The sequence below is a fragment of the Phaethon aethereus genome (genome assembly GCF_964289735.1).
Source record: "Phaethon aethereus genome assembly, chromosome: 12".
Taxonomy (NCBI): domain Eukaryota; kingdom Metazoa; phylum Chordata; class Aves; order Phaethontiformes; family Phaethontidae; genus Phaethon; species Phaethon aethereus.
This window is the reverse complement of record NC_138588.1, coordinates 18,278,554-18,304,871: the sequence shown is the minus strand read 5'-3', so window position 1 is coordinate 18,304,871 and position 26,318 is coordinate 18,278,554. Positions and strand designations below refer to the sequence as shown.

The window sequence follows — 26,318 nt, the reverse complement described above, 5'->3', positions numbered from 1 at the left end:
GTTTGTCTGGGAAATTTGCCTGGGTGGCTAGAAAGGCCCAATACCATCAGAAGAGTGACTGATGGAGGATAAAAACCAGAATCTGAAAACCAGTTGAAAGGACATACCCAGGACTGGCTGCACAATAGCTGGGAATTGGCTTGGCGGGCGTGGTATCTGGGAGCTGGATTGGGGGAACTGGTGAGAGCGTGGAAGTGAAGGGAGTGGCACCCAGTGAAGCTGGGTGCAATTTTGGTCTCAGGCTCAATTATCAGTTAGTGGAATGTCACTGGTCTTGAGGTGTTGGCTGTCCTTTCTCTCCTTATCAAGCCAAGTTTTTTCCCTATTTCATAACGCTCTCTACAGCTTGACTGTAGAGTTCCTGAGAAACAAGCTTTAATTTCAACAGGCAAAATAATGTTTGCTGCAGGTACCAACCTGGATGACTAGAAGGTAATGTGAGTGGCAAAGTCTGTCCTTTCAGTAGAGGAATTTGAGAGCAGAGTTTTGGGAATGCATCAAGCCTTTTAAAATATTGCCTCTGGCTTATAACCTTTGGAAAAAGTTTCCTCCTTAGTTGAGAGACCCTTCCAGTAAAATAGTAATACAGCTCTGGCAAACTTCCCTGACCAGAAATCAGAGTTGAATAAAGGCAGGGTGTTGTAACATAAGCATATCACATCAGTGTTCATTTCTGCAATGTGTATAATCTGTCTCGGGGTCAGATTTTTTCCTGTTTTTCTTTACATATGTTAGCAAGATCTTATGCAAGTTCTGGCGACAAAGCAATGATATTGAATATCTTGCCTCAATGGCTCTTACTTTTGCAGCTACCATTTTAAGAGAGTTCTTGTTACCTAGTATCTGACAACCATGTTACTAACTGGTGTTTGTAGGTTGCCCTGTGATTCTTATTACTGGGGAGCCACTACAGAACCATATGATATTAGAGGCATCTGTGGCCTGTGTCCAGGATTAATGATTGAACAGCATTACGATTTTATAAAATGTCTGCATGAGTATAAATAGTTTCAATGTATTCCATGAGTACTTGAGGAATTGAGCGTCTGATTGAAATGCTACTACTTGTTGCTGCTTTTTGGCTTTGAGCTGGACCATGCTATAATGTTTCTGCAAAATTTTCTTGGTACTTGTAGGCTACGTTGATTCTGTTTCTAAGGTAGAGATTCTCCAGTTTCTAAGTTTAAGTATTTAAAATGCAGATTTTTTTTTTTTTTTTTAAGGAGTAAAGATAAATTTTTATAGTACAATAGAGTGAAAATCTCTCACTGTTGCATTATTAATTGTGGTGTGGCTTGCAAGCTCTTAAATTTGCTTTCTTCTTGCTTGGGATTAGCAGATTTATCCGACTACGTCACCTTCAGCACTGCAGTATTTCAGGACTGATGTAATTGTAAATATATTTAACTCTACTTGTTTTGGGTTTTTTTCTCTTTCTCCAGCATTCTTTCAAGATGTCTACTGTCCATGAAATTTTAAGCAAGCTCAGCCTTGAAGGAGATGTAAGTAGTATTATCTAAATAAGAAAAGTTTGGTTTACCTAAATGCTACATCTTGTTTCTTTTACAAGTGTCTCTACCAACAATTGTACTGAGCTGTACAGTTTACAAGATTCCACACACCTCTTCTACTTAAACTTACATTGACTGAAAACCTAGTCAGCAGTGATCAGTTTTCAGCCACAAAGCAGCTGTAAACCACAGGACAATTATATGAAGTGACTAAATTTAATGACAGTTCTTCTAACTGGCCAGCAGCATGAGCAGTATTCATGTGCTGGGCCACATGAAAAAGATCACAGGACAAACTGAATTGCTAGTTCGCATCTGTGGTCCCCCTTTCTTCCAAAGCAACAAGTGAGTTAAGGATGATGAGAGAAGATGGAAATGTGTTCGGTTTTGCTGATACCTTCAGAGTTTTCTTTTCTTTTTCTTTTATTTTCTTTTTTTTTTTTAATTAAAAATGGAGAACATTCCTTAATGGGAATTAAAATATTGGGGATCTTATTGTGTAATGGTTGTCACCAAAACCAAACTACTTCTTAAAAAAAATTATTTTTTCAAACTTTTCTCATTTTCTGTTTTGAAAAGCATGAAGAATCTTGGTTTTGATTGTGTATTTTCCACCACATCTGCACTTGCTTGATAGTGTTATTGAAATACTGGAAAACCACACTCTCTTTGTCTGTTTTCTTACATTGCAACATTAGATGGTAGGGTTACCGGTGTAGTGTCAGGATATCATGCCATGAATTTGTGGTTCTGTGATTGTCACTGAAGAGGAAGCGAATCCTATCCATGCATCATTTTATCATGTTGCTTATAAAGTTGCTATACTTTTAAATTTATAGCTGGTACCTCCAGATCTGAGCTCTGTACAAGCAAATTTTTTGCCTATTTTTATTACTTGTTGCAAAATAAATTACACCATATGATCTTTGTGAAAGAGCTGTTGCAAAGAACTGGCTAGTGTACTGTAGGTAGGTAGCAAAGCTGATTTTGTACTGCAGAAGCAGTCAACTCTTCAGATTTCTTGGCTGTGTTTTTTCAATGGAGAATTACTTTTGGAATAATATTTGAGCAATCTATTCTCAAGGGCAGAAGCGTTTCTTCCATGATGCTTGTGAGTAGTTGCAAAAGTAAAATTTGAATACTGTTCCGTGCCAGCATTTTCATCAGAAATACTGCCATAGAGTGCAAGAAGTATCAGACAGCTGGTTTGTTCTGTAGATCCTTCTGTAGAAGCCAGAATTATTGAGTAGCTAGTTTGCATAAAGTGTTTGCCCAGTTCCCCTAAGCAATTCAGGAAGTCAACTTACATTAAACACAGTACTTCAACCACCTGTTTTTCTCAAAAGTTTTTAACTTTGAGGATATAGAATGGCCACAGCTGAACGCAAGTCCTGTCTTGTGCAATAAGGAATTTGTGTATTCCGCATCAGTGGTCTAGTGATTGATTTGTTTCAAGACGAAGAAACTGGCCTGCCTGCTTCAGCCTGGTATTATCTTCTCCTTCCTTTTCTTAAAGGAGGGAGTTGAGCTGAAGTTCACCTATGCTTGCAGTTTCTGCATCTATCCGTGAGAGAGTATAGAAAGATTTTGTAACAAAGATCTTGCTGTTGTGCTTCATCATGTGCTCCATCTTTGCACTGAGAATTAGAAGCCTATTTTTCAGTCAAGACTTTATAGGCTACTTGCTGGATGATGTCAAGTTACTCCGTTTTCAAACGTGACTGGTAACTTTTTTTGAGGACAGGGAATACTGAAATGTAGATATCTTGAAAGGGTCCTGGGTTTTTTTAGAATTAAGCTTCTTCAGCTTTCCTGTTAGTGACACGTGCTTCTCCCTTGTGTTCTGCTCTTCCCAATAGGATTGAATTTATCAAGCTTGGAGGAAGTAAACCAGTTGGAGGACCTCTAAAGCATGCTAGATATGTGGGGAGAAAACCAAAAATCTCTCTGCTTTAGTCTGGCCCAGACTACTTGTGCAGTTACACACTAGCTGAGCTTTTACTGACTCATCCTGGAAAATTTTGTAGTGAAGTAAATGGAAAAGTCAGTTGGGAAAACTGTCTTGTCTGAAAACATACAGTACCAGTACTGTGCTACCGTAGTGTACCAGAGTAATTTGTGAGTTTATAGTCTGAAATTGAAATGACTATTTTTCATAGGCAGAATAATCACCCTGATAAGACCTGTGTCTACTCCACTGAAGTACTCAAGACAGTCACCTGAGAGAGTAAGGCATAATCTTTGTGGATGGTGAATTTGAAGACAGTCCATTTACTGGTAGAGTAGCCAGCAGAATGTTTCTGTCTTTCCTGGGTATGCATGCGTACGTGGCGCTTCCTGGGTCTTTTGACCAGTGTCAGGGGATCTGAATCCAACTTGTTGCATGTGTTGGGTGGAAAGACAGGGGAAAAGACGGCTCACAATTTGCAAATATGCTATGCATTTTCTCAGTGTGTGATACCATCTTACAGTAAAACACTCTGTCCAAATGGCTCGGAAAATAGTTAGAGCTGGGTGGAAGGGGAGGTACCCAAGTCTGCTAAGCTCACCAGGTAACTTGCCTCAGATAATCCAGCAGTGCTGGTTAATTAGATAGAAGTGCCACGTGATTGTGTGTACTATATGGGCTTTGGTTGAGGAATCTTTCAGCCGCACAGATTTCTCTGAAGCTGCATTGCATATCGCCGTTTACTGTTTCTGTTAGCAATTTGATCTGCTAACAGGAAAGGCTGTGTTTTGTGGTGTGGCTGTGGGCCAAACTGGGGCCACTTTGCTAGATTGAGCTGATGGTAAGAGGCAAAAGAAAGAATGGTTCAGTTTATCGGTGCTTTTTTGACTTCCCGTCTCCACAGCGTAACACAGACTGTCTCAAGAAGACACAGTGATTGCTGCTAGAGGAATCTGTTCAGGACAGTGTGACCTCTACAGGATAGAGTCAAATGTAGTCAAAAACCATGGAATTTTTTAGTTAAAATCTGTTCTCCTATTAACAATTTGCATGTAAAAAGATCCTCCAGGGGTATTAGATAGCTTAGTCCTGTTTATGAACCCAGCTTTCTGTTGGAGTTAGAGACCGAAACAAAAGTTTCCAGGGATTCATTGACTTGGGAAACAGCTATGGCAATTAGAGGTGTTAGTCATGACACCCTTCTGCCAGAGATTTAGGTCTCTAAATTGAACTCAGTAGAGTGGGATTCGTGAATATTTCTCAGCTATTTGTATGAAAATCTGTGGTTTAGTTTAACCTGCCTACAGGTGGTGATACAAGATAGGCTGTTAGCTTACACTGAAGCAGCTGAATTGTTGAATCTCTATTCTGGTGACCTCCTGTTTGAAGCTATAATCCTCAGGAGAGGACAATAATAAAAAACTGATAAAATCTTGTAACTTCTAAAATGTTGCAACTGTTTACTAAGAGAACTTACCTGCAAGTCCTCTTATTCTTAGCAAAGGTAACTTGAAATGCCATTTGGTTTTGTAAGCCTCATGCTGGTAACCAAGTATCTGCAGGCATGTAGTTTCAAAAGGAGATTGTGATTAACTTCTGCTTTCTAGAACTATAGGCTTAAAAAAAGTTTTTTTTGTGTTACCTTTAAAGCCCATGAGATAGGGCACAAAACTTGTTCTCACTTACTCATTGTTCATCTTCCATCTCCCTCTACTTTTAAGTGTAGCCTGTAATCCAAAGTATTGGCTTCAAAACTAAAATACTTCAGACAAACATAGGAGATACATAAGCTTTCTTTGAATTGGCTTTCTGTAGTCAATTTCCTTCAGAACTAGCCAGAAAACTCCAGACTTTAGAATATTGAGGTTTAGTGAGTAAACTTGGAATGTGTTAGGGTTTTGCTGCAATAATATATCTATTTGTATATATTGTTTGTTATAATAAGCATGGCTGTGAGTGGATTGCTGGACAATACACATCAGGAGAACAGAGTGTGGTGGCTCTTAGCAGAATTCCGTTCCCGTATTTAAAAATTTGTCTAAATACCAGCAAACTAAGACGCACATGTTTTATTAACTGCGGCGAGGATGGGATTACATGATTTAACTTGGAGATTGTTTTCCTTTTCTTCTAGCATTCTCTGCCACCAAGTGCATATGCCACAGTTAAGGCCTACTCAAATTTTGATGCTGACCGGGATGCTGCAGCCCTGGAAACAGCCATCAAGACCAAAGGTGAGGAACATGGGCTGTGGGTTTGTTTCTACTTGTAAGGTAGAATGCTGGTGTGCAAAAAAAAAAAAAAAAAAAAAGTACTGTGTCTCAAGACCAACGTTTTAATATCCTTACTCTAGGATACCTATTTTAGGAGGTGTTGGATTTCTCAGACTTCACTGATGAAATCTTGACCGAGTTAGATTTTGAACTCTAAATGCATGCTTTGAATATGTTTCTGAAGTTTGTAGCTAAGAGTTGTTGAGTTTATCACTGAAAATGCCCACTTTTTTCTCTTGACTCATCAGTACTTCAAATTCTGCTACTTTCTGCCACTGAGAGTGAAGGATCAGTGGCAGTGATGTCACTGTGGCAGTGACTTGGAACCAAGCTCTGAATAATGAATTTCTACCGGATGATTGGATTGGACATTTCTGCTTCCTTTCAGCTCTCCCGACAGCTGAATAGGGATGGTTTGAACATTGTTCTCCTGCGTTTTGAACTAAATGCTCATGTATCTTTTATTAATTTTGGGTCAAAGAAAGTCCTAGAAAGAACAGAATCTAGTTTCTGCAATGATGTTGCAGTGTTTGAGGGGCAGGGCAGCCTGAGAGTCCTCTGCTTCTCTGAGCCAGGCTCTCAGGTAGGCTCCCATCTCCTTATGTCAGTGCCAGGATCCACCACTTCCACTGATTGGTAGGAGACCATGATGGAACACGGGAGAGATGCAGCTGCGTGGAAAAGCCTGGTATACTGAAACAGTCAGGAGTACAGGGAGTACGAACTACAACTCTGGAGTAATACCTTGGTGATACTCCCAAGGCAGTGATCCTCTGTCCTTAGAATCATAGAATAGTTTGGGTTGGAAGGGACCTTTTAAGGTCATCTAGTCCAACCCCCCTGCAGTGAGCAGAGAGACATCTTCAACTAGACCAGGCTGCTCAGAGCCCCGTCCAGCCTGACCTGGAATGTGTCCAGGGATGGGGCATCTACCACCTCTCTGGGGAACCTGTGCCAGTGTTTCACCACCCTCAGCGTGAAAAATTTCTTCCTAATGTCTAGTCTAAATCTGCCCTCTTTTAGTTTAAAACCGTTACCCCTGTCCTATTGCAACAAGCCCTGCTAAAAAGTCTTTCTTATAGGCCCCCTTTAAGTACTGAAAGGCTGCAATAAGGTCTCCCCGGAGCCTTCTCTTCTCTAGGCTGAACAACCCCAATGCTCTCAGCCTTTCTTCAAAGGTCCTTGTCCTACTCTGTAACAAAGAAACTGTGCCACGCTTTTTCTACTTTTCTAGACTTCCTCCAGGCCAGAGAAGCAACAGCTGGGTGTAGCTGGATGCCAAGTCTTTTGCCTACATGTCAAGAGAGGGAGAAATTTAAAAGCCAAACAATTTCTCATCAGAACGAAATGCAGAGTCTTCCATCAGTGCCAACAAAGCACGTCTGACTTGCTATAAAATGTAAAACATTGTGCCTCCCTAACAAGCATGAGGCTTCCTTTCACAAGATTTCTTAATTTAACTGGAGAAATCTGTTGCCTACTCATTAAAGTAGGTTCAGTTCCAATTTTGAATCATTTTATGGTTTGTTTTTATTTTTAAAAATCCTTTTGCAAGAGAGGAGTAAATGTCATTATGTTTGGCAGAAGATGCTTTGTGTGTATGTAGAGTTTTGTCTAGACTTTAATTTTTTTACAGCTCTGATTATAGGGCAAATCTAAACATGTCAAATACGCTGTCAGACTTTCAGGATAGGTACAAATTTACGCATTTTAATACTCAAGCTTTAAATTAATGCAAAAGGAAATTGTAATATCCTAGGCAGTACAAAAGCTTTTCCAGTCAGGAAAGTCAAGCTTTTTTCACTTTCTTCCAGCAAAGATAAGCAGTTTGCTGAGTTTGGTTTTAAGATACATGGAAACATTTCATTAGAGAGATGATTCCTAACCCTTTGAATAAATAATAGGGAAATTTATTCATGGACCTGCATTTTTGTAGGATTGAGCTTATCTCTGCTGCTTAGCTTGTTATCCAGCAGCTTTTTGGGGAAGGTAGCTTTAAAGGGGAGAATCTCTATGGTTTTAATACTGAATCTTCCACCATAAACACTCTCTCAAAGGAAGTATTCCTGGGGGAGAGAAGGAACAAGAGTGTTAGGACCCTTCTTCCAGGTACTGCTTCCTTGCACTTTGAATGCTTGGTTACAGAATATTTTCATCTGCTAATTCAGAAAATTTGCTAAAATGTGAACTCTCTAAAATATATGTGGGGTTTTTTTCCAAATGAAAATTCTGAATCATCCAGGCAAGAATTGGTTGTCTACAAACAGTGATGTAAACAGCTACACAGGGAAATTCTTCTGCAAGAAAACATTTTAGAATATTTCTGGGAAATATCTTCATAGTTTTTGAGCTAAAAATGTAACGCTCATAATGAACAAACAGTACATACCCACAGCAGCTACCTTTTTCCTAGGAAGTATCACTGATACTTTGCATTTTTATGTAAACAATATGCAAGTACGGTATTTGTGGTCAGGGCAGGCCAGTTTTGAAAACTTACCATCTAATTAATTATCCAGCTGTTACCCAGTAATGCAAACTCCCTGAATCAGAGTCACAAATCTCTGTTTTGGTGGTTGTGTGTAAAATAGGTAAAACTTATTTTACTGGCTAAACAGCAGCCATATATTTGTTCTAGGGCAAAGATCTGGGGTAGAGTGTCTGACTGTTCTGCTCTGTGTAATATCTAAATATCCCAGCATTCATTCACACTCTTTAGATTCATTCCTCAGAGGTTAGCCATCTATTTCTCTATTGTGGGTTCTGTGGGAAATACTGTGATGTGCTTTTTGGGGATTAGATCTATCTGTAAAAACTATACTGGCACAAATATATTGCCCAGCCCTTTGCTGGGCTTTGAGTGGAGTTGAATTAAATCCAGGAGTTTTATATATACCCAACAGCCTAGAAAGGGAGATGTGCAAAAATGGCTCTAGATGATATAAAACCAATTTGTAGCTAACAGTAGTTCAGCCTAGAGTTTGCATAATGCAAATAACTTGCTACAGTTCTGGCTCGTTCCTTTTGTAATAAATGTCATTCCTATGCCGTTTTCATTTTTATGCTATTTAGTTTTTCTGTAGCGAGTTCATCTAGTGCCTTAGCATGTCCTTTGTAATTGTTGGCTTTCTGCTGGGTAGGACAAGAGGCTGTTTAATTTCTGTATTATGCTCCATTGTGCCCTGTGTGTAGACTAGCACAAGTATATGACCCTAAACAGAAGAAACCAACTAATTAGAAGAGTACTAACAGACCATATGTTAGGTTTCCTTTTAATTCTTCATAGGAGAGAAGACTGCTGAAGTGCCTCTCTTCTGTTTCAGAGTTATTCCCTAGCATTTGTGTGTCTCAAATACTTTGTTAAATAATTTTGTTGTCAGACTAGGTTATGAACAGTTAATTATTTGCAACCTAAACTGCAATCTTTTATTGAGGTCTTATTGTATACTTTTCTAATTCCATGACTGGCAGAATTCAAACATAGGTTTGTTGTAGGAAAGTGCTTAGAATGTACATCTGTAATAAATTCATTATATCCAGAAATTGGTAAAACAGTCATGAGATGTAAACCACAAGAGGGGTCTTGTGTAAGATTGAATTCACTCTTTATACAGTATATCCAACATGCCCATACCTTTTAACAGAGTTTTTAATGTTATAAAGTAAAAGTTTAGAGGAGATGTGCTGGCATGCTGGTGGGGGAGGATAGTGCCTGAAATCCACCAAACTGCATCAGTCACATATTCAGAATATTAATAGTATCTGTAAAGAAATAGCTCATTGCAACATGGCTTGGGCTTAGTGAAATCTTGCTAAGCAAAATAGCAGACTTGAAATTATGGTCTTATTCTATCTAAATTTTCCCCTTTGACTCTAGTGGGACCAGGGTTTTATCCAGGCAAAATAAGACACTGCAGATCATGAGCTTGGGCAGATAGTCCTAGGACCGTGTTGGTACCAGATACACAGTGGTGTTGAGGTCTAACAAGGGCTAATCGTGTATATCTCCCACTAATAATTTGAGGCCAACTGCTATCCCATTTCATTCATTCATGTAGACTGATGACCTCTGCAGTACCTAGATGCTGTTAGGACACAAATAGCTTCTGGTATTCTGTCCATGCTGTCTTTGAAAATGAAGTTTAAGAGAACAGACTTCTAGTAAAGGAGCTGAATGAATGTATCTCAGCTCTTGCAAAATGAAAGTATGTTAGCTCTGTTCTCACCTTGTCCTAGAAAGTTAAGTGACTGTCCATATCATCCGTTTTGATCCAAACAATGCTGCTGCTGTTGTTTTGGCCCATGGAAATTCAAGTACAGTGTATTTTAAAGCAGAATAAAAAATTTAAAACTCTAATTGATCATTTTGATTACATTAATTTCCTCTTTCTTTGCTGATTGAGCCATAGCACTGTAATCTTACCAACACAACAGATTGCCTCTTTTCGAGGAAAAGTTGTTATTAATTGGAGGGGAGTTAAGATCCACTTCCCCACCCCCATCAAATACATTTCCATCTGCAAGGAATTTTCTTGTTTTAGGAAAAAAAAAAAAAAAACAAAAACCTGTGAGCCACAATGTCTAATTTTCAGTTGCTTATTGATAGAAATGCACTGATAAAATCTGTCCAGCCAGAATAAATTTGGAAATAAACTTTTGTTTCATTACCCTGAAACTTCCAGAGATTTTAGTGAAGAGCAAAGAAAAAATGTTTGAGCTGCTCTCCTGCTCCACCCCACCTCAGCAGATGTGAGTCAGCATCCTGTCTATGCAGCGTGATTCCCAAGTGTGGCGTACAAGCACTTATTTTCCATTAAATGCCAGAGCAATGAGTTAACTTCATATTTCCGTCTACAAAGCATACAAATAAGAAACTGGGATGCAATAATTTGTGGGCTTCTAATCTATCACAATTGTGATTAAACTTGAAAATGTAATTTGCCATTTTTGAATGCCAAGAATGGCTTGAATATGTTGAAAAGCTTAAGATGTTGGCTTATGCTGTGGCCCTGCAATAGCTGAAAGACCCAATGTCTGTGTGTCTGTCTGTGTGGTCGTTTCTGGACTGGGAGAATTTGTTTTCTTTTATAAAATGGGAACACTTTAAAATGTCCTGCAGTATATTATGGCTGAAATGTGCAGTTCAGCATGTTTTCAAACCAAAATTTGTAACTAAGACATATGATGTTTTCCAGGGCCTTTTGACTTTTGCAGGCCAAGCTTGTGTGAATAAGAGCACTGATGTAGGTCTGCCTCAGCATAAGCTAAGGATGTGAGGCTATCAAGTACAGTATTTCATCATGAAAATGTGGTGAAGAGGGAGAAAGGTATTATAGGTTTGATCTACCATTTTAGATTCTGTAGCTAGGGACTAAAAGGTCATTTGCAACATTCAAACTTTATATGATTAATTTTATAATATCTGTTGCAGTCCTTTGTTTCAAGTTGCTGTGAGGTTGCTTTGAGTAATAATTTGGGTAATTCCTTCATCTAGGAAATAACATCTGGAAATCCTGCTTCCTGTACAACATAAAAGCTTCTTCTTTATATGCATTGACCTGCATTGATGACCCCTACAGGATTTAAAGCTGTGGTGTGCATTAGGTTCTACTGACAGCCAAAGTAACCCTAGATGCATGCTTTGGCTTTTAACTTATGCTAAATCTTAACAATTCAGCCTGCAGTTGCAGGCTGTAGACTTTGCTGAGGTGTATACATGGCTGTATACACAAAGATATGCATTACATCAAAAATTTGGGCTGTAATTGGTTGCTTTCTCCAAGGCTACCACATGACATACCCTAACTAATGAGAGCTGTTGAGCTCTGCTCCAGACAGCACATAGGCTATGTTTTGCGTGTTGGAGAACATATTAACACAAAGAGAACAGTAACAAGAAAGCTTCTTTAACCTTTCTGTCTTTGTAGGTGTGGATGAGGTCACCATCATCAACATCCTGACAAACCGCAGCAATGAACAGAGGCAGGATATTGCTTTTGCCTACCAGAGGAGAACCAAAAAGGTAGTACAACATGAAGAAATAACAAGTATTGAATATTTTTCTTGAGGACAGATTAGATTTTTCAGGGCTTGCATGTTTCACAGTTAACCAGATGTAAACTGGAGATAAATATTATTTAGTTTGTCTTTTCACTGAAATTAAAGAAGTGTCTACTTTGTCCATGCTGTCACAGTGTAGGACGGGTGGGACTTCCAAATTAGTTGAGTATGCACAGCTGGGACTGAAATCTGTTGGAGATGGTGGTTTCCTAGCACCTCCAGGAATCACAATGGGTGACATATCAGCCAGCCAGCCACAGGATTCCCTGGTGAAATATGCAAAACAATAGTGAAAAGCCAGTGACATGAAATGCCTCAGTTTGAAGGAAAAGATGAAAGGGAGACACTTTAGGGGATTGGTTTGGTTTTTGTTTGGTTTTTTTTTAATTATTTTATTTTGCTTTGTTAAGACAACTCAGCGTAAGCAGAGTATTCTGTTCCTGTTCACAGAGCTACCTTAAATGAGAAAAGACTGCGGTCAGTTGTGCTACAAATGCTGCAGATGTGGAACAAAGTGATAAAATGAATTGAACTATTACTAGATATTATCCTGTCAGAAGTGCCTTAGGTACTGATCTATTGATGGAGAGAAATCTGTAAAATGTATGCAGAATTCTACATAATGTATCTTGCTATCTGGAAGGGAAGAGCGATTCTCTTGACCTTTGAAGTTTTGAGAATCTTACCATAACTGAAGTTTTATGCCCATGAAAAAGAGGAAACATGTACAGAGTTAGAATTATGGTGAATGTATCTCTTTCAGGTTTGCCAGACCCCAAATGGTAGTCCTCTAACAGCAGCCCAGAATGCTCATCTGAAACCAAATGTAAATCTAGTAAAATTTTGGAAATACACCGATTTTATGCATGGCTGATATAGCCACATGCAGAAGCATGCGTGAGCTGGACACATGCATGTGTGCCCACGTCTGCACCCTGTGGGCACTGGGACAATCATGGATATAAGTGGACCCTAGTAGTGAAATGTGTCACTTAAAGCTTTGTTAAATATTTTGCATGACCACAAAAATGCTCAGTCAAGAAAATCTGCAACTTTTTTCATCTGTTTCTCTCTCACCTTGCTGCAACCCAAGAGCAAACTGAATTTATCAAGTTTAACAAGTGCCAAAGAATAAAACAGTCTATAGAAATGGAAATTTGCAGTAGAAACCATTCAGTGACAAACAAGTGTGGCAAGAGAGGAGGAAGTGGGATATGAAGAGACATGTAGGTACATCTTCTAGGCAGGGTATCTTGTGGCTTTCTTTGGCAATGGGTTGTGCAGATTTCTTCAGCAATGTGTTGTGTTGTACTAGGCTGCTCATTTTGTGTGTTGCAGGATTTAGCAATAGATGATTATCATTTTAAGAAGTCACAGATCTACCTCTATTTTCATTCCTTTGAGTTGAGCTGTGTCTAATGGAAACTGTTGGGAATCTTGAGGAACGGTGTTTGATCTATGCAGTCTTTCCCCATTGCCAGCATTAATGGAGCTACCAGTGAATAGTGGGGTTCTGCATGTGTGTCTTCATATGTGTCTGGTCAGCCTTAACTGCCATCAATAATTTCTAACTTTAAAATGACCTGCTAATATTCAGATGCTTATTTGGAACACTTAATAAAACCTTTTCTCTTTGCTATTTATAAATTAATTATATCTGTCAGTTATCTGCTTCCCACTTCTCTTTTAGAGTGCTTTTAGCCGTGGCAAGGAATGGCGGAGTGGAGACCCTGCTTTCCTGACAGGCGAGAAGACTTTATTTCTCCAGAAGCCTGCTAATATGAGGGCAGGTGCTTAGTTCAGTTTGAGGTGTTTTGTTGCAGTTACTGTGGTAAATTTTACTGTAGTGATTTGTATTTCCTTCAGCCTTCACACCAAAGTGCAAAGATTGCAAAAACTTCACTCAGTTAATTGGAATTCATGGCATTGTCTTAAAATTTATTACAGAGTTATGCGGTACCTTTGCTATTTCAGGTGATGTCTGAAGAACCTGTTTTCACACCAATAAATGGTGGAACATTGTATCCAAAATTGAGTCATTGTACTAAAATATTACTTAGACTAATGCAGGTAGATGCCCAAAACCCTCATTCACTGTCTTGGTCAATCCATGCAGTAAGTGTATACAGTATTAGCATATGTTAGTGCCCTGGATTAAAGGGGTGACTCTGGAAACGAACTAGATGCCTTGGCTCTTTATCTCTCTGGTACAAACTTCTCTGAAATTTTGCTGAGGTCTCTTTCTCTGCCCGCTTTTCCCCTGCCCCTCAAGCTCACAGATTGTTAGTGTAGAAACCAGCAATTGAAATGCAGTAATTGTCTTCTGAGTGCTACGGACTTAACTTCAGCTTAGGAAATACATTGATCTGTGTGAACCTGAGACTTGATCCCAGTGATTTCAACTTTTATAACTGCACTACAATGATGCTGATAATTAGCATTATTCAAGTTGTATCTGAAACCCATAAAAGAGGACATGCCTCTGACTGACTTGCTAGAGAATTGCATGTGTCCTGTGAAGTGAACGCACCTGTTTCTTTCTCTAGGATTGACTGACAATTAACAATAGAGATTTTAGCTACACTCTTCTGATAGTTTCCTTGAAGACAAGGATAATTTTTCTGTGCTCAGGGACGATTTTTTCTGTTCAGATAGCTGTTTGGGAACTGGGCCTGTACAGTGGAATAACTGAGCAGTCAATTTTCCAGCGTCACAGCTAGTAAAGGGCTGGGATAATAGGAAAAACACAAATAATACAGTGCTACTGGGAAAACTATGGAAGTATGATGGAGAAGCACTCACCACAGGGAGTCAAACTCAGATCCATCTGTGCTTATTAGCTCCAACAAAGTGTCAGTGCTTCAGGACTGGAGCAGAGCTGTTCAGATGTGTCTACACCATGCTTCCCAGCACTTTGTCAGCCACCAGTGGATTTCTTCTTATTTCCAAAGGATGAGAAAAAAGTCCTTTGCCCTAATTTCTTTCTTAGGCTTTCACAAAAGAAAAGCTCTTTATATTTTGTTTCCTTGTCAATTGTGTAAAAAACACTGTTGCAGGCTTGGAGACTTAAAGCACTACAGGCTAAATTCTCTGGAGATCAGAATCGAATTTTTTTTCTTCCATCATCCCTCCTTTTTTTACAGGAACTTTCTGCAGCGCTCAAGTCTGCTCTGTCGGGTCATTTGGAAGCAGTGATCTTGGGCTTGCTGAAGACACCAGCACAGTATGATGCCTCTGAATTGAAAGCTGCCATGAAGGTAAATGAGCTTTGAAATTTAAGTATGTTAGTCTGATGTTGCTGTCTCAAGAATGAGTATGGACTTCATATCAAGGCCAGAGTTTTCAAACGTGTCCACCGATTTTGGTTTTTTTGGTGTTTGGTTTTGTTTTTTTTTTTTTTTTAAGTACTACAGTTTAAGTATACAGCTGCAAGGCATCCAAAATGAGAGAAATTCTGGAACTGTGTGATTTTAAACTGTTAATTAAATCCTCTCTTTAAGGAAAAAAATAATTTTCATCAGGTCAGAAATAACTGATAGGCTGCTCTGGCTGGTTGCTGCTTTGCTGACTGCTCTTAAAAACAATATACAGGTTCATAGTACAAAAAAAACATTAAGAGAGCAGCTATTAGCTGGAGCCATTAAATCCTCTGCTAGCATTTATAGGCTTAAGCAGTAGTTTCCAGTTACTGGGTCACATCACTGATATTGAAAGAACATCCTGTACCAGACCTGCCTCTGTGTGGAACACAGAGGGGGCATCAAAAGTAGTCTTTGGAGAAACAGCACAGCAGCGAGTCACTGTTCAGTCCCTACAATCACAAGCAAGCATGGAAGAGATTGCCAGTTTAGAAATACCTGCTCTGCAGGCCACTGAAACAAGATTTTGAGAGGTGGTCGTGCCACTACATTCACCTTTCTCAGCAAAGGAAGGTTTGTGAATTTTTATTTATAATTGTCACTTAAAATCTGAATGTTCTTGATCAGGTTATTTTTTTAAATATAATTTTAAAAAAATATTAAAATTTCTGTTGAAATTCAAAACAAGGCAAAAAAACCCAATTAATTAATTTCTCCAGACTATGAAAAAGGAGTTAGAAACAAACAAGCAAACAAAACTACCACCCCCAAAAAAACCTCAAATCCAAAAAACCAACCCAGTACAGAGATGGCAACTCTAATGATGGGCCAAAACCCTTCTTCGAGTAATCAGGTGCTGCCCTCTTCTGGTTTAAGTAGAGTCTAGCCATAATTTACTGTGAATCAGATCAGTTTGGTTTTTTATTTTGGGTTGCGTGGGTTTTTTTTAATGTCTTACATCTGATACATTATATTTATGATGACCATATACTTATATAGCATTTATAAGCCCAAAGACCAAGCCATTACCTCAGAGTAGCCACAAATGTAGAATATTCTATTCTCTCTATAGGTCAGCTATTCCCAACTCCCAAGCACCTAGTCTAATGTCCTGAATTTGCCTGAGCGCAAGTTTGACTTGATATATTGAGCATAATAAGCTATGACATGGGAATCAAAGTTGAGTGAAGCAAAGTTATCATTGATGACTAAATTATTTTTCTAGTACACATTGTTATGAAATACTTAAAAATAATACTTAGGAAATCTTAAACTTTGTTAGCCTTTGTTTGTTCCCCAGATACCTACCACAGAACTACTCTGTGGAAAGCTTTCCTAATTCTCGTAGCCATTTTTATAAAATTGCTTGGGTTTAGTTATCTCTTCCCCCCCACACCTTGGAGACCCTTTTTCCGAGAGGGTAGTTTTCCACATAGTTTCCTCCATTTTCCATATGTGAAAGACAGCAGTATGAGAAGTTTTCCCAAGATGTTACCCAGCAGACTTCTTTTGGAGTCCTGTGCAAACCATGCCCGTTTTTGCCATAGACCAGATGGGCTTAACATAACAGCATCCTAACAGGAGGCAGAAGAGTGGGGTTTTTTGTCTGCTGGTGGTGCTGGAAGATGAGGCTAGGTGGTGGTAGCATTTTCTTAATTATTTTTTTTTAAATGTGGCTGCTTACGTAAATAATTGAACAAGGTTTAGAGCACATTGATCAAGCCACATTATTTTGGAGTATCTGAGTTACTACAAGGTTTAATTGATAGCTGATACATTTTAATGTGGTTTGTAATTTTGTTATAGTGCTAATACCTATATTACTTTTTAAACAGTAGTAATGCAGCTTAGTTCAAAGTACTGATTCTTTATTGACCTTGATCACAAAAGTGGCTTTGAAATATTATATAAGACCTCTCAATTCTTTTGGCTTGTTGAAAAAAATATAAAATCTGAATATTCAGTTTATCATACTAAGTACATTTTTAGTTCTTAATATAGCTAATAGTTATGTTTCATCTGTGTTTGTGTGTTGTGAAGTACATGGAAAATATGGACAACTCAAGAAGGGCTATTTGCCAGCTAGAAATTCAGAACATGCTTAAATCTTTGCTGACTTGGAGGCAGGCCAAGGCTAATGATGGTGTCATCCTTGGCTTTGCATTGATGGCGGAGGAGTTGTGTGGAGGGAGATGGGGAAGAAAAGCAGGGGAGAACAGGTTGATTGCTGCCCATTTGCATGCTAAGAATCAGACTTTCTTCCTGTGCTCTCAATGGATAGAAAACAATCGCGCATGGACTGTGATAAATTCACCTCATCCAGTTATGCTGCTGAGGAGGTCACTGAGTGTTACAGACACTCGCAGCAAATGCACATTGCCCAGAGATAGTATCTACAGGATCTCAAAGCTATTTGAGTAGTATTTGGCAACTAAAAATGTTACATCTGGGGTTTCTCAGGTGTGGGTAGCAAAAGATATCCCTAAGTGGTTGTGAAACTGTTAGAGTGGGAGAAAGGAGATGTCTGTAAAATGTTTTTAAACTGTTCAAGCATGCCTGTTCATTTCTAGCACCTGAGTCATGTATGTGTTGCAGGGCCTGGGAACTGATGAAGACACACTCATTGAAATCATCTGCTCACGAACAAATCAGGAGCTTGGTGAAATTAACAGAGTCTACAGGGAAAGTAAGTTTACTTTGAAGGTTTCAGTGTACTATGTTTTTACAGTAAGTTACTTGGATAAATTCTCCTCAGTGTGAGTTTGATTATTAGAGCCCCTTACACAACATCTGCTTTGATTCTCTGTCAGTTGGACATAAGATACTATTTTGTACTGGTGTCCTGGATATTTGTGTGTGTTTATACAGTTTTATCTTGTTGCTTGGTAGCAAACGAATTGGAGAACGTTTACTACTCATATAAGTTGTGTGTAAATGTGGTTTGGGTTTTTTTGTAAGCTACATGCATTCTAATACAGTGACAGAATTATGATGTTAGATGTATGGATTCTAGGATCAAGTATGTCATAAATAGGTGAATCTGAAATCTTCCAAAGCATCCTTGTAAGTTTATTTGGTAGAGTTGCCAGGAAAGACATGAAATAAAACTTCATAAAAGCATATATTCTGTTTTTCAACTTTTCTAAAGCATGTTATCTGATTGAAGCTATAATTCTTAGTTGATTCTAAGAAGATATAAGACGTGATCTAAGATCCATTCTCAAAAAATACTAATTTTTCTTTAATATTTCTTATATTTTTATATTGACCATTCTGCTTGTGTTTATTGGAATTCAGTAGTGCAGCTGTCTAGTGCCTGTTTGTTTCCCTGAGCTTCAGAGTTGAACTTCAGCACACACAGACTGAAACATAGCAAATTGCTCTGTGCTAATGCTTAATAGTAGTCAAGCAATTCTGGTAAGGTGCTGGCTAAGTCAATAAGCACAAGCAAAAACAATGTAGTCTTAATGGCTGGTTACTGGAAAAAAATTATATCAGCAAAGAAGATGTTGCTCCTGTAGATTAGATTGCTGTTGAAGAGAGAATGTGATTTTTGTACCAATGTAGAGTATTACCACTTGGAAAGCAATTAAAATGTTTAGGCACCAGACCAGAATCACACACAGCGTTCCTTTGATTTTTTCATAACAGCTTTTGTCTTTTGCATTAAGCTTGTAATTGCAGTTGTCCAGTTATATCTCCATGAGTGGAGAAGGCCTAAATGCTATGTTTATCAAACAAGCAAACATTCATTGGTAGCGAAGAATGATCTGACAGGATATTGAGCTTAAAACAATATTCCCTTCCTTTTGATACTCAGGCTTTCCTGTTATCTTTCCATGACAGACTTTGCATGGGAACTCTCATGACTAGCTGGTAACAATGTTTTTGTTGTATGCAAGCATGCATTTGTTTTCATTGTCTTCCACGCATGACTTAGGTTGTAGCTGTTTGTTTATGTGCATAAAACACAGCAATTAGCGTATGTTCTTCTTGTAAAGGAGTATTTGTAGGACACCATTTACTTGAAAAGAGTTTTTTGTTTTCTAGTGTACAAGACAGAACTGGAAAAGGACATTATATCAGACACATCTGGTGACTTCCGCAAGCTAATGGTTGCCCTGGCCAAGGTAGGTCTGTTCATATTTTTCCACTTTTCTTAATATCCCTGCCCTTTGGTAACTGACTGATGGCTCTGCTGGTAAAACAATTGGATTTCTGAATCACTTTTAAGTTTCCTTGTATTTTCACTGTCTTTTGCGGGGGGCGGAAATCAAATGTTGAAGGGTGAAGTATTTTGACAGAAATGTAGTATCCATATAGCAGCAGATTCGTATGGGGTTGGAACATACGGTTACTTATCTAGCAAATTCAGATTTTAAAAATCAAAGAAAAAAGTATGCATATAGCAAGCTGCTTACTGTCTGTTAAACATCATCTAAATACTGCTACCCTTGCTTGAAGGGCAAAAGGTGTGAAGATACCTCTGTGATTGATTATGAGCTGATTGACCAAGATGCTAGGGTAAGTGCTGGTAATGACTATTAAATATCTTCAGTTGATCAAGCTTTTGGGGATATTGAAAGTACAAATGCTATGGGAGTGAGAGGCATTTATGAAAGCAGATGTGTGTATTTCAGATTGCCTTGCATAGTAATGTTGGCATGCTCTTGCAAGGTATATGCCCCTTGCAATCTTGACACCTTCAGTTACCAGTTTTCACAGGCTTCTCACCCACAAGTACCTATACAGAAAGAAGGTCTCTGGTATTTCCCTTAGGCATGTTGAGAAAGGGAGCCTTTAACAAAAGGAAACATACATTGTGAAGGCTGGTTACAACCAAGTAATTGTGTAAGATTGAGAGAAGTACCATTGAACTTAGCAGCTGATAATGCTTGTTTATTACATCTGTATATGTCGAGTAGTTCTGCTGAGGTAAACGGAGCTAAATACAGAGTAAAACCTGTAGATAGAGTTAATACGAAGTAATTAGTCTTAGTTTCAGATTAGATCCATAGATCCTGTCCTTAGTGGTCTGCCCAACCACGTGTCCTTTTGCGTTTCCCCCACTAACACAATTCCAGTAGTGCTTGTTTTCCAGTAAGGAAATTGTATACATTTGCGATGGCTGCTTGTGTAACTCCTGATTTTCATGATGTTGCTTTTCATTCTAACCACAGGAGCTCTATGATGCTGGTGTGAAGAGAAAGGGAACTGATGTCCCCAAGTGGATCAACATTATGACTGAAAGAAGTGTCCCTCACCTGCAGAAAGGTATTATTCAAGAGACAGATTTAGTTTTTTCCTGTAAGAGAAAATTGTACCAAAGCGGTAACTATTTTGTCCCAGATATGATTGAAATTAGTGTGAAAAGCACTCGCAAAACACAGGAGATGTCGAAGCTGTTAATTTTTTTTTAAAAAATACAGTTATTTCTGTGAGTGTGTGAGTCTTGCAGTTTGACTATGTGTAGACCTCTTTTTTTACACAGGTGTAACAACTCTCAATTATATGTCATGTACACTGAGAACAAAACTGTTACAAATCTAGAAAACAGGGCAGCAGGAGACCTTGAGAAGTCCTTTAGCTTTTCCCTCTGTCCTAAGGTAGCTTAGCTATATCATGTTTAAATCTGACAGCGAAGACTCAAAAGCAGCTCTGATATTGCTGTAAGAAGCACATGGAAAAGCCATTTGAAGACTTACCTTTTCAGGGCCTAAATCACCATTGTTTCAAAAAATCGAAGTACAGGATTAAGACTGTATTTTACCAGATTATGAAGGTATTCAAGGAAAACAAAAAGGCCATAGCATGGGAATTTGACTATCAGCTGACAAACTTAGGCTGTACTTCAGATAAAGTTCTCAGAAGGACTTGGACAGATATTTTTTTTTAATCATATCTTTCTGCATTGCTCTCTCTCTGTTTTTGATTTGGTTGGTTACTTTTACCAGTTCTTGGTCTGGTTTTGATTTCATCTGTTTTCTATCTTGTGATAGTGTTTGACAGGTACAAGAGCTACAGCCCATATGATATGTTGGAGAGCATCAAGAAGGAGGTTAAGGGAGACTTGGAGAATGCTTTCCTTAATCTTGGTGAGTTACGCTGAAGTAAAGAGTATCTGTAGGTAGGATCTTCTTGGTGCTCTTGCAGTGTGATATAGGATATCCTTATAGTGATATATATACACGATATCACCTATATCACGATAACAATAGGACCCAGATTCCTCTGTGTTGCTGGACGAGAAAGAAACTGGAAGTGCTGGCATTATTGCATCCACTAGTGTATTTTAGGATATTACAGGTATTGAGAAGTAGCATGTTTTTGCCCTCTGCAAAATATAAACCTGGCTTTCCAGATGAAAATAAAAATGCATGTGTTTTGTGATCTGTTGTTAGTTCTGCTTTTGTCTGACACAGAGGTTTAATGTTTGTTTCCCCAAACGAACAAAAAAGTTGGAACTATAGCTGAACACATTAAATATTCAATATAGACACAGGCTGGAGAGAGAACAGTGTTTATGTGAGAGGAGAAGACGGGCAGTGCCAGATGCTAGAGGCTAATGGAGCTGATTTGGCACTGAATTCTCTGAAAAAGGAAGGCAAGGTGAAAGGCTGGTACTGTGGCATGACATGAAGACAACAAGGATGTCACCATGTTTAGAGGGAATTCTTCAAGAGGAAAAACCATTTCAGACTAAGAGCAAACTGAGAGCTCTGTAATGCAAATTGAGAATAAACAGAGCTCAACCTTGAAAGGGAGACTTCTCATGCATTAACATACAATGAGTGTTTTCAGAAGAGAGGTTGCTTACAGAAGTGGAAGAATGAATTGTGGTGTGGGTGGAGAAGGGCTAGCATTCTGAAATTATACTAGTGATGGAGGGAAATACTTGCTTAGATTGTAAGCATTTGTGGTTCAATCACAAGTTTAACCAAGCAACTTCTAAGTAACAACTTGGGTAAAAATAATATCTCTTTGTCCCCTTTTGGAGAAACTTTTGCTGAAAACCGTATTTTGACTACCTACTGTGTCTTTAAAAATGGCTGCAAGATTCTGTGTTCTGTTATTCCATGTATGGGCAGGATGTTTAACCATTCTTTTCTCTCTCTTCAGTCCAGTGCATTCAGAACAAGCAGCTGTATTTTGCCGACAGACTGTATGATTCCATGAAGGTAGGGAAGACTGTTCTTTTTTTCTACTCATTTTTTTTTCTTGCCATTGTTTCATCAAATTTTGATTGCTTAGGCACTTTTATTCATATGATGTGTGACTGGCATGTGAATAAATTGACAATGACTTAGTGTTGTTTAAAAGCATTCTTTAACAGTTATGAGCCTAGACCATCTACCCAGATGCATCTGATATGGGGAAATATAGGGAAGGGTCTCATAATAATGATCTGTATTAGACCAGTTGATTGTAATTAGGAGAGTTAGACACATCTTTTGCAGGTAACAAAGAGCTGATAGCAGAAAAAGCTGTTTATTGAAGTGCCAAAATAAGACACTAAATTTGCCTTAAAACATTTTCTCAAGAAAAAGGATGAAAGAGAAAACACCTGGTAGCAGGAATTAGACAATAGCAGGAAGACCTCCTTGTGAACCCAAACTGCTGCTTAGTCTAAGCAGCTAGATTTGTGACTGGTAGTTGGTCAGACGTGGCTGATGAGAAAGAGATGTTCACACTCAAATAACTTAGGTTTAATTCATTGTATCTTTTATTGCTACCTCTCAGTTGCCTGTAGTTTGCCATCTTACCATTAGGTACAGTGGCCTTTTACACATTTCAGCTATTAGAGTTCTAAATGTGTATCTGCTTGTAGGGCAAGGGAACCCGTGACAAGGTTCTGATCAGGATTATGGTTTCCCGCTGCGAGGTTGACATGCTAAAAATTAAGAGTGAATTCAAGAGGAAGTACGGAAAATCTCTGTATTACTTCATCCAGGTAAGTTTTTCAGCTTTCTTTTTATATCAATTGTATGGATCTTTGCAGCAGCCTTCATTGGATTAATTGTACCTTAAAATTCATGGGAGATGTGTTAGAGGCTTTGATGAGAATAGGACATTATTATCCATGCACTATCAAAAAACCTGCCTTTAACTTTACAGCCCACAGCTGGTACAACTCCTGGCAGCCACGTGAAAGTATGTGTAGGCTTTGTGCAATCAGCTGATGTGTTACCAAGGAAAATTCTGTTCACCTGTCCCTATCTGCAGACCAAAAGAAAAGAAAAAACAGAATTGCTCTGTGATTGCTGAATGAAAATAGAGCATCTAAATTGCCACTCCTTTTCATTTCAGTGCCCAAGGAGTAGGCTTTTTACCTAGAGTGATTTTTGTCCATTTCTGTGATTGGGCAGGAGGTACAGGTGCTAGGTTTTATTTAACTTGGGGCATAGGTAAAGAGCTTGTCTGTCTGTTTAAAAACTAGTCTTCTACCCACCTTCACAACAGCATATGATACATTATTCTTTGTGTAGGTGAAGTTGCATCAAAATCTTAAGACAAAATCTTTTCCTGAAGATGTCAAGTTTAGATTATAAGCAAATTTTCAAAATAGTGAACTTGATGTATGATATTTGCAGTGATCAGTGAGAAGGAACAGCATTGAGTCCTTCAGCTTTCCTTTGTCTTGTCATTCTTTCACACCAGAATTTCTCTTCCTTCTTGGCCTTGCATCTTATTGCAAGAATGATTATTAATTTCGATTCATGCATAAGTAAAACTCAACCTCCTGCAGGCTGACAAGGCTTCAACTGTGAGACAAGTCCACAGGTTTAGGATGTAATGCATATACTTTCATAACGTTGTGATTGTTTCCTCATCTGTATTTTGTGTTTTTCTTCCCTTGCTTTACAGCAAGACACAAAAGGGGATTACCAGAGAGCACTGCTGAACCTGTGTGGTGGAGAGGACTGAAAACTGTGATGGAAGAAACCCAAATCCAGAGACATGCCTTTTTTGCTCTTCCTATTACTGTAATCCTAGAAAAAAAATTGACTTGCCTAGCTAACCTTGACTTGCCTTTGTATCTGCAAGGCCACTGATGTAGTACACTTTCCGGTGCTGTGTGCACTTCTCTCAGCAGCGGTGCTCTGCTTGGCTCTGCCAAAGGTCCTAACCACGTATAGCCAGGGAAACTAACCTTCCGAAGATAAACGAGCTTACAAGTGCTTGTGAAAGACTCTGCCTCTCTGTGCGAAGTTTCTAATAAAACATAAATAAAACTTAAGTTTTACTTTAAGAAGATGGGTCTCTCAGACCTTTAATTTGAAAACCGTGTGAACAATTGACATGTGTTTAGCCTTTGGCGTCCATTTTCTGTGTTTTTTTCCTCCCAAGCTTCAGTACTTGTGGCTGAAACCTTCTGTCTTGCTCCCTTGAAGCCCTTCCCCCATTTGGTGATTGAGTTTCTCAGCAGAAGCAAACCCATTCTTTTTTTTTTCCCCTCTCCCCCCCCGTAAGTGACACTAAAACCTGAGCCCCACCTTCGTCTGTGTGTGAGGGGCAAACACTTTTGAATCCCTCTGAAACATTTTCTGTGCCGGTGCGCGTGGGGCAAATAGTCTCGAGTCCCCCCTAAACATTTACAGACAGCCTGTTGTAACATAAGCGTTTCCTCCAGGAGCGCGGGCGCGAGGGTGTACTGCGCGGGTGCGCCAGACCAGGCCGGCAAGCAAGGAGGAGCGAAGTGGGCGCTGCTTATTTTAGCGAGGAGGGAGCTTCCCGCCTCTCCTCTTCCCGCCTCTCCTCTCCCCGCCTTCCCCACGCGCCGGGGAGCCGGCCACGGTGCGGAGGCAGGGACGGTCCTTGCTGTGCTCTGCCTGGCCCCGAGGCAGAGCCTGAGGCGGGGCGGGCGGGGCCGCGGCGCTCAGTGGAGCGGCGGTGGGGCTGCGGCGCCGCCTCGGTCAGCCTCCGCGCGCCCTGGGGCCGCGGCGGGCAGGCGTCCGGCTGAGGGGACCGCGGACCGTCCACAACGCAGCCAAGAGCAGTTAACCGGGGATGCAGGCGCTCGCCATGCCCCTGCAGTTGTGCTCGGGGCTCCTCGTTCCCCCGTGTAGTGACAGGTATTTCAGTCTTTAGTTGTAGCCGTGGTGAAGTAAGCTTACCTGTTAAAATGCACTTTTCATGTCATACTGTAATATTATCTTCCACTACTGTGTGAAAGTCATATCCAAATATTGGGGAAAAGGGGTAAAGAGCAAAGCTTTCCCTCCAGCTGCAAGTGTCACCTTTGGGTACTCAGGCATGAAGGCTGAGGGGAGCTGCCATCTTGGGCGCAAGGGCCAAGCCTGAGTCATCTTGGGTGTTTGTGTATCCACACACTGCCTAGTGTAGAAGGCCTTGGGTACAACTGTAATATAAATATTAGGTAACTGTCGTAAGAGAAAGTAATTTCTTCCTTTCCCAGCTGTTGTTCCTTTGCAAATACACAACTGCCTGCAAGTATCGGCTGTTTTCAGAGACTGATACACTTCTCAGAGATAATTTTGAGGCTTTTTAAATCAACCTTTCAGAAGAGACATGAGAAGCACACAGTAGCCCGTTTCATGCTGCTATTAAAAGGGTGAGAGATCTTGCTGAAATATCATTTGCTGTAGACCACAAGGAATATTTGGTGTAGAAACACTGTAGTTGATAAAATATTGGTAACTTAAATGCACAAATGATGCCATTTTTCAGGAGCAGCTCCAATTTAATGTCTGATGGAGCAGTGTCATTCACACCTGTTTACAAAATGTCTCTCTGTCTAGATTTGTACATTTAAAAACTATTGCTGAGGTAGCAAATCACTCTCTGAATCTAATTAGGTAAGTCATCTCGATAAACTTTGCTTGCTCAAATGTGGCCCTATAAAAGAAATCAAATGGCAGGCATTTTTCCAGTCAGTGCAATGAACAACTAGAATTTGATGGCTGGCATGCTCTGCCTCACTGCTACAGGATGTTCAAAATTGCAGGCAGTCTTTCTTTGGGAGCAAGGCAATGTTAAATAAACCGTCATGATTTCAAAGGCCAGGGCCATTTTTGCTGACTGTAGACTAGAAAGAAAATTAGTCTCCTGTGAGAGCTAGAAGCTTTCAAGAATGTAATTAAAGTTGTTTGTTGGTATTGTTGATGATTTCTCTAAACTTTTTTTATTACTATTATTGGCATACTGA

The 26,318-nt window shown here is 39.4% G+C and overlaps 1 protein-coding gene across 1 annotated transcript; it reads left to right on the top strand.

The window, feature by feature from the left end:
- The first annotated feature begins 870 nt into the window (after nucleotides 1-870).
- On the top strand, nucleotides 871-24,384 carry ANXA2 (annexin A2). Its single transcript, XM_082005136.1, has 12 exons — nucleotides 871-1,502; nucleotides 5,594-5,693; nucleotides 11,660-11,754; nucleotides 14,936-15,049; nucleotides 17,747-17,837; nucleotides 19,202-19,281; nucleotides 19,616-19,675; nucleotides 20,332-20,425; nucleotides 21,151-21,246; nucleotides 22,271-22,329; nucleotides 22,980-23,102; nucleotides 24,017-24,384. Exons 1-12 carry the CDS (start codon nucleotides 1,455-1,457, stop codon nucleotides 24,074-24,076), a joined length of 1,020 nt encoding a protein of 339 aa, XP_081861262.1. The 5' UTR covers nucleotides 871-1,454; the 3' UTR covers nucleotides 24,077-24,384.
- Nucleotides 24,385-26,318: the final 1,934 nt, after the last annotated feature.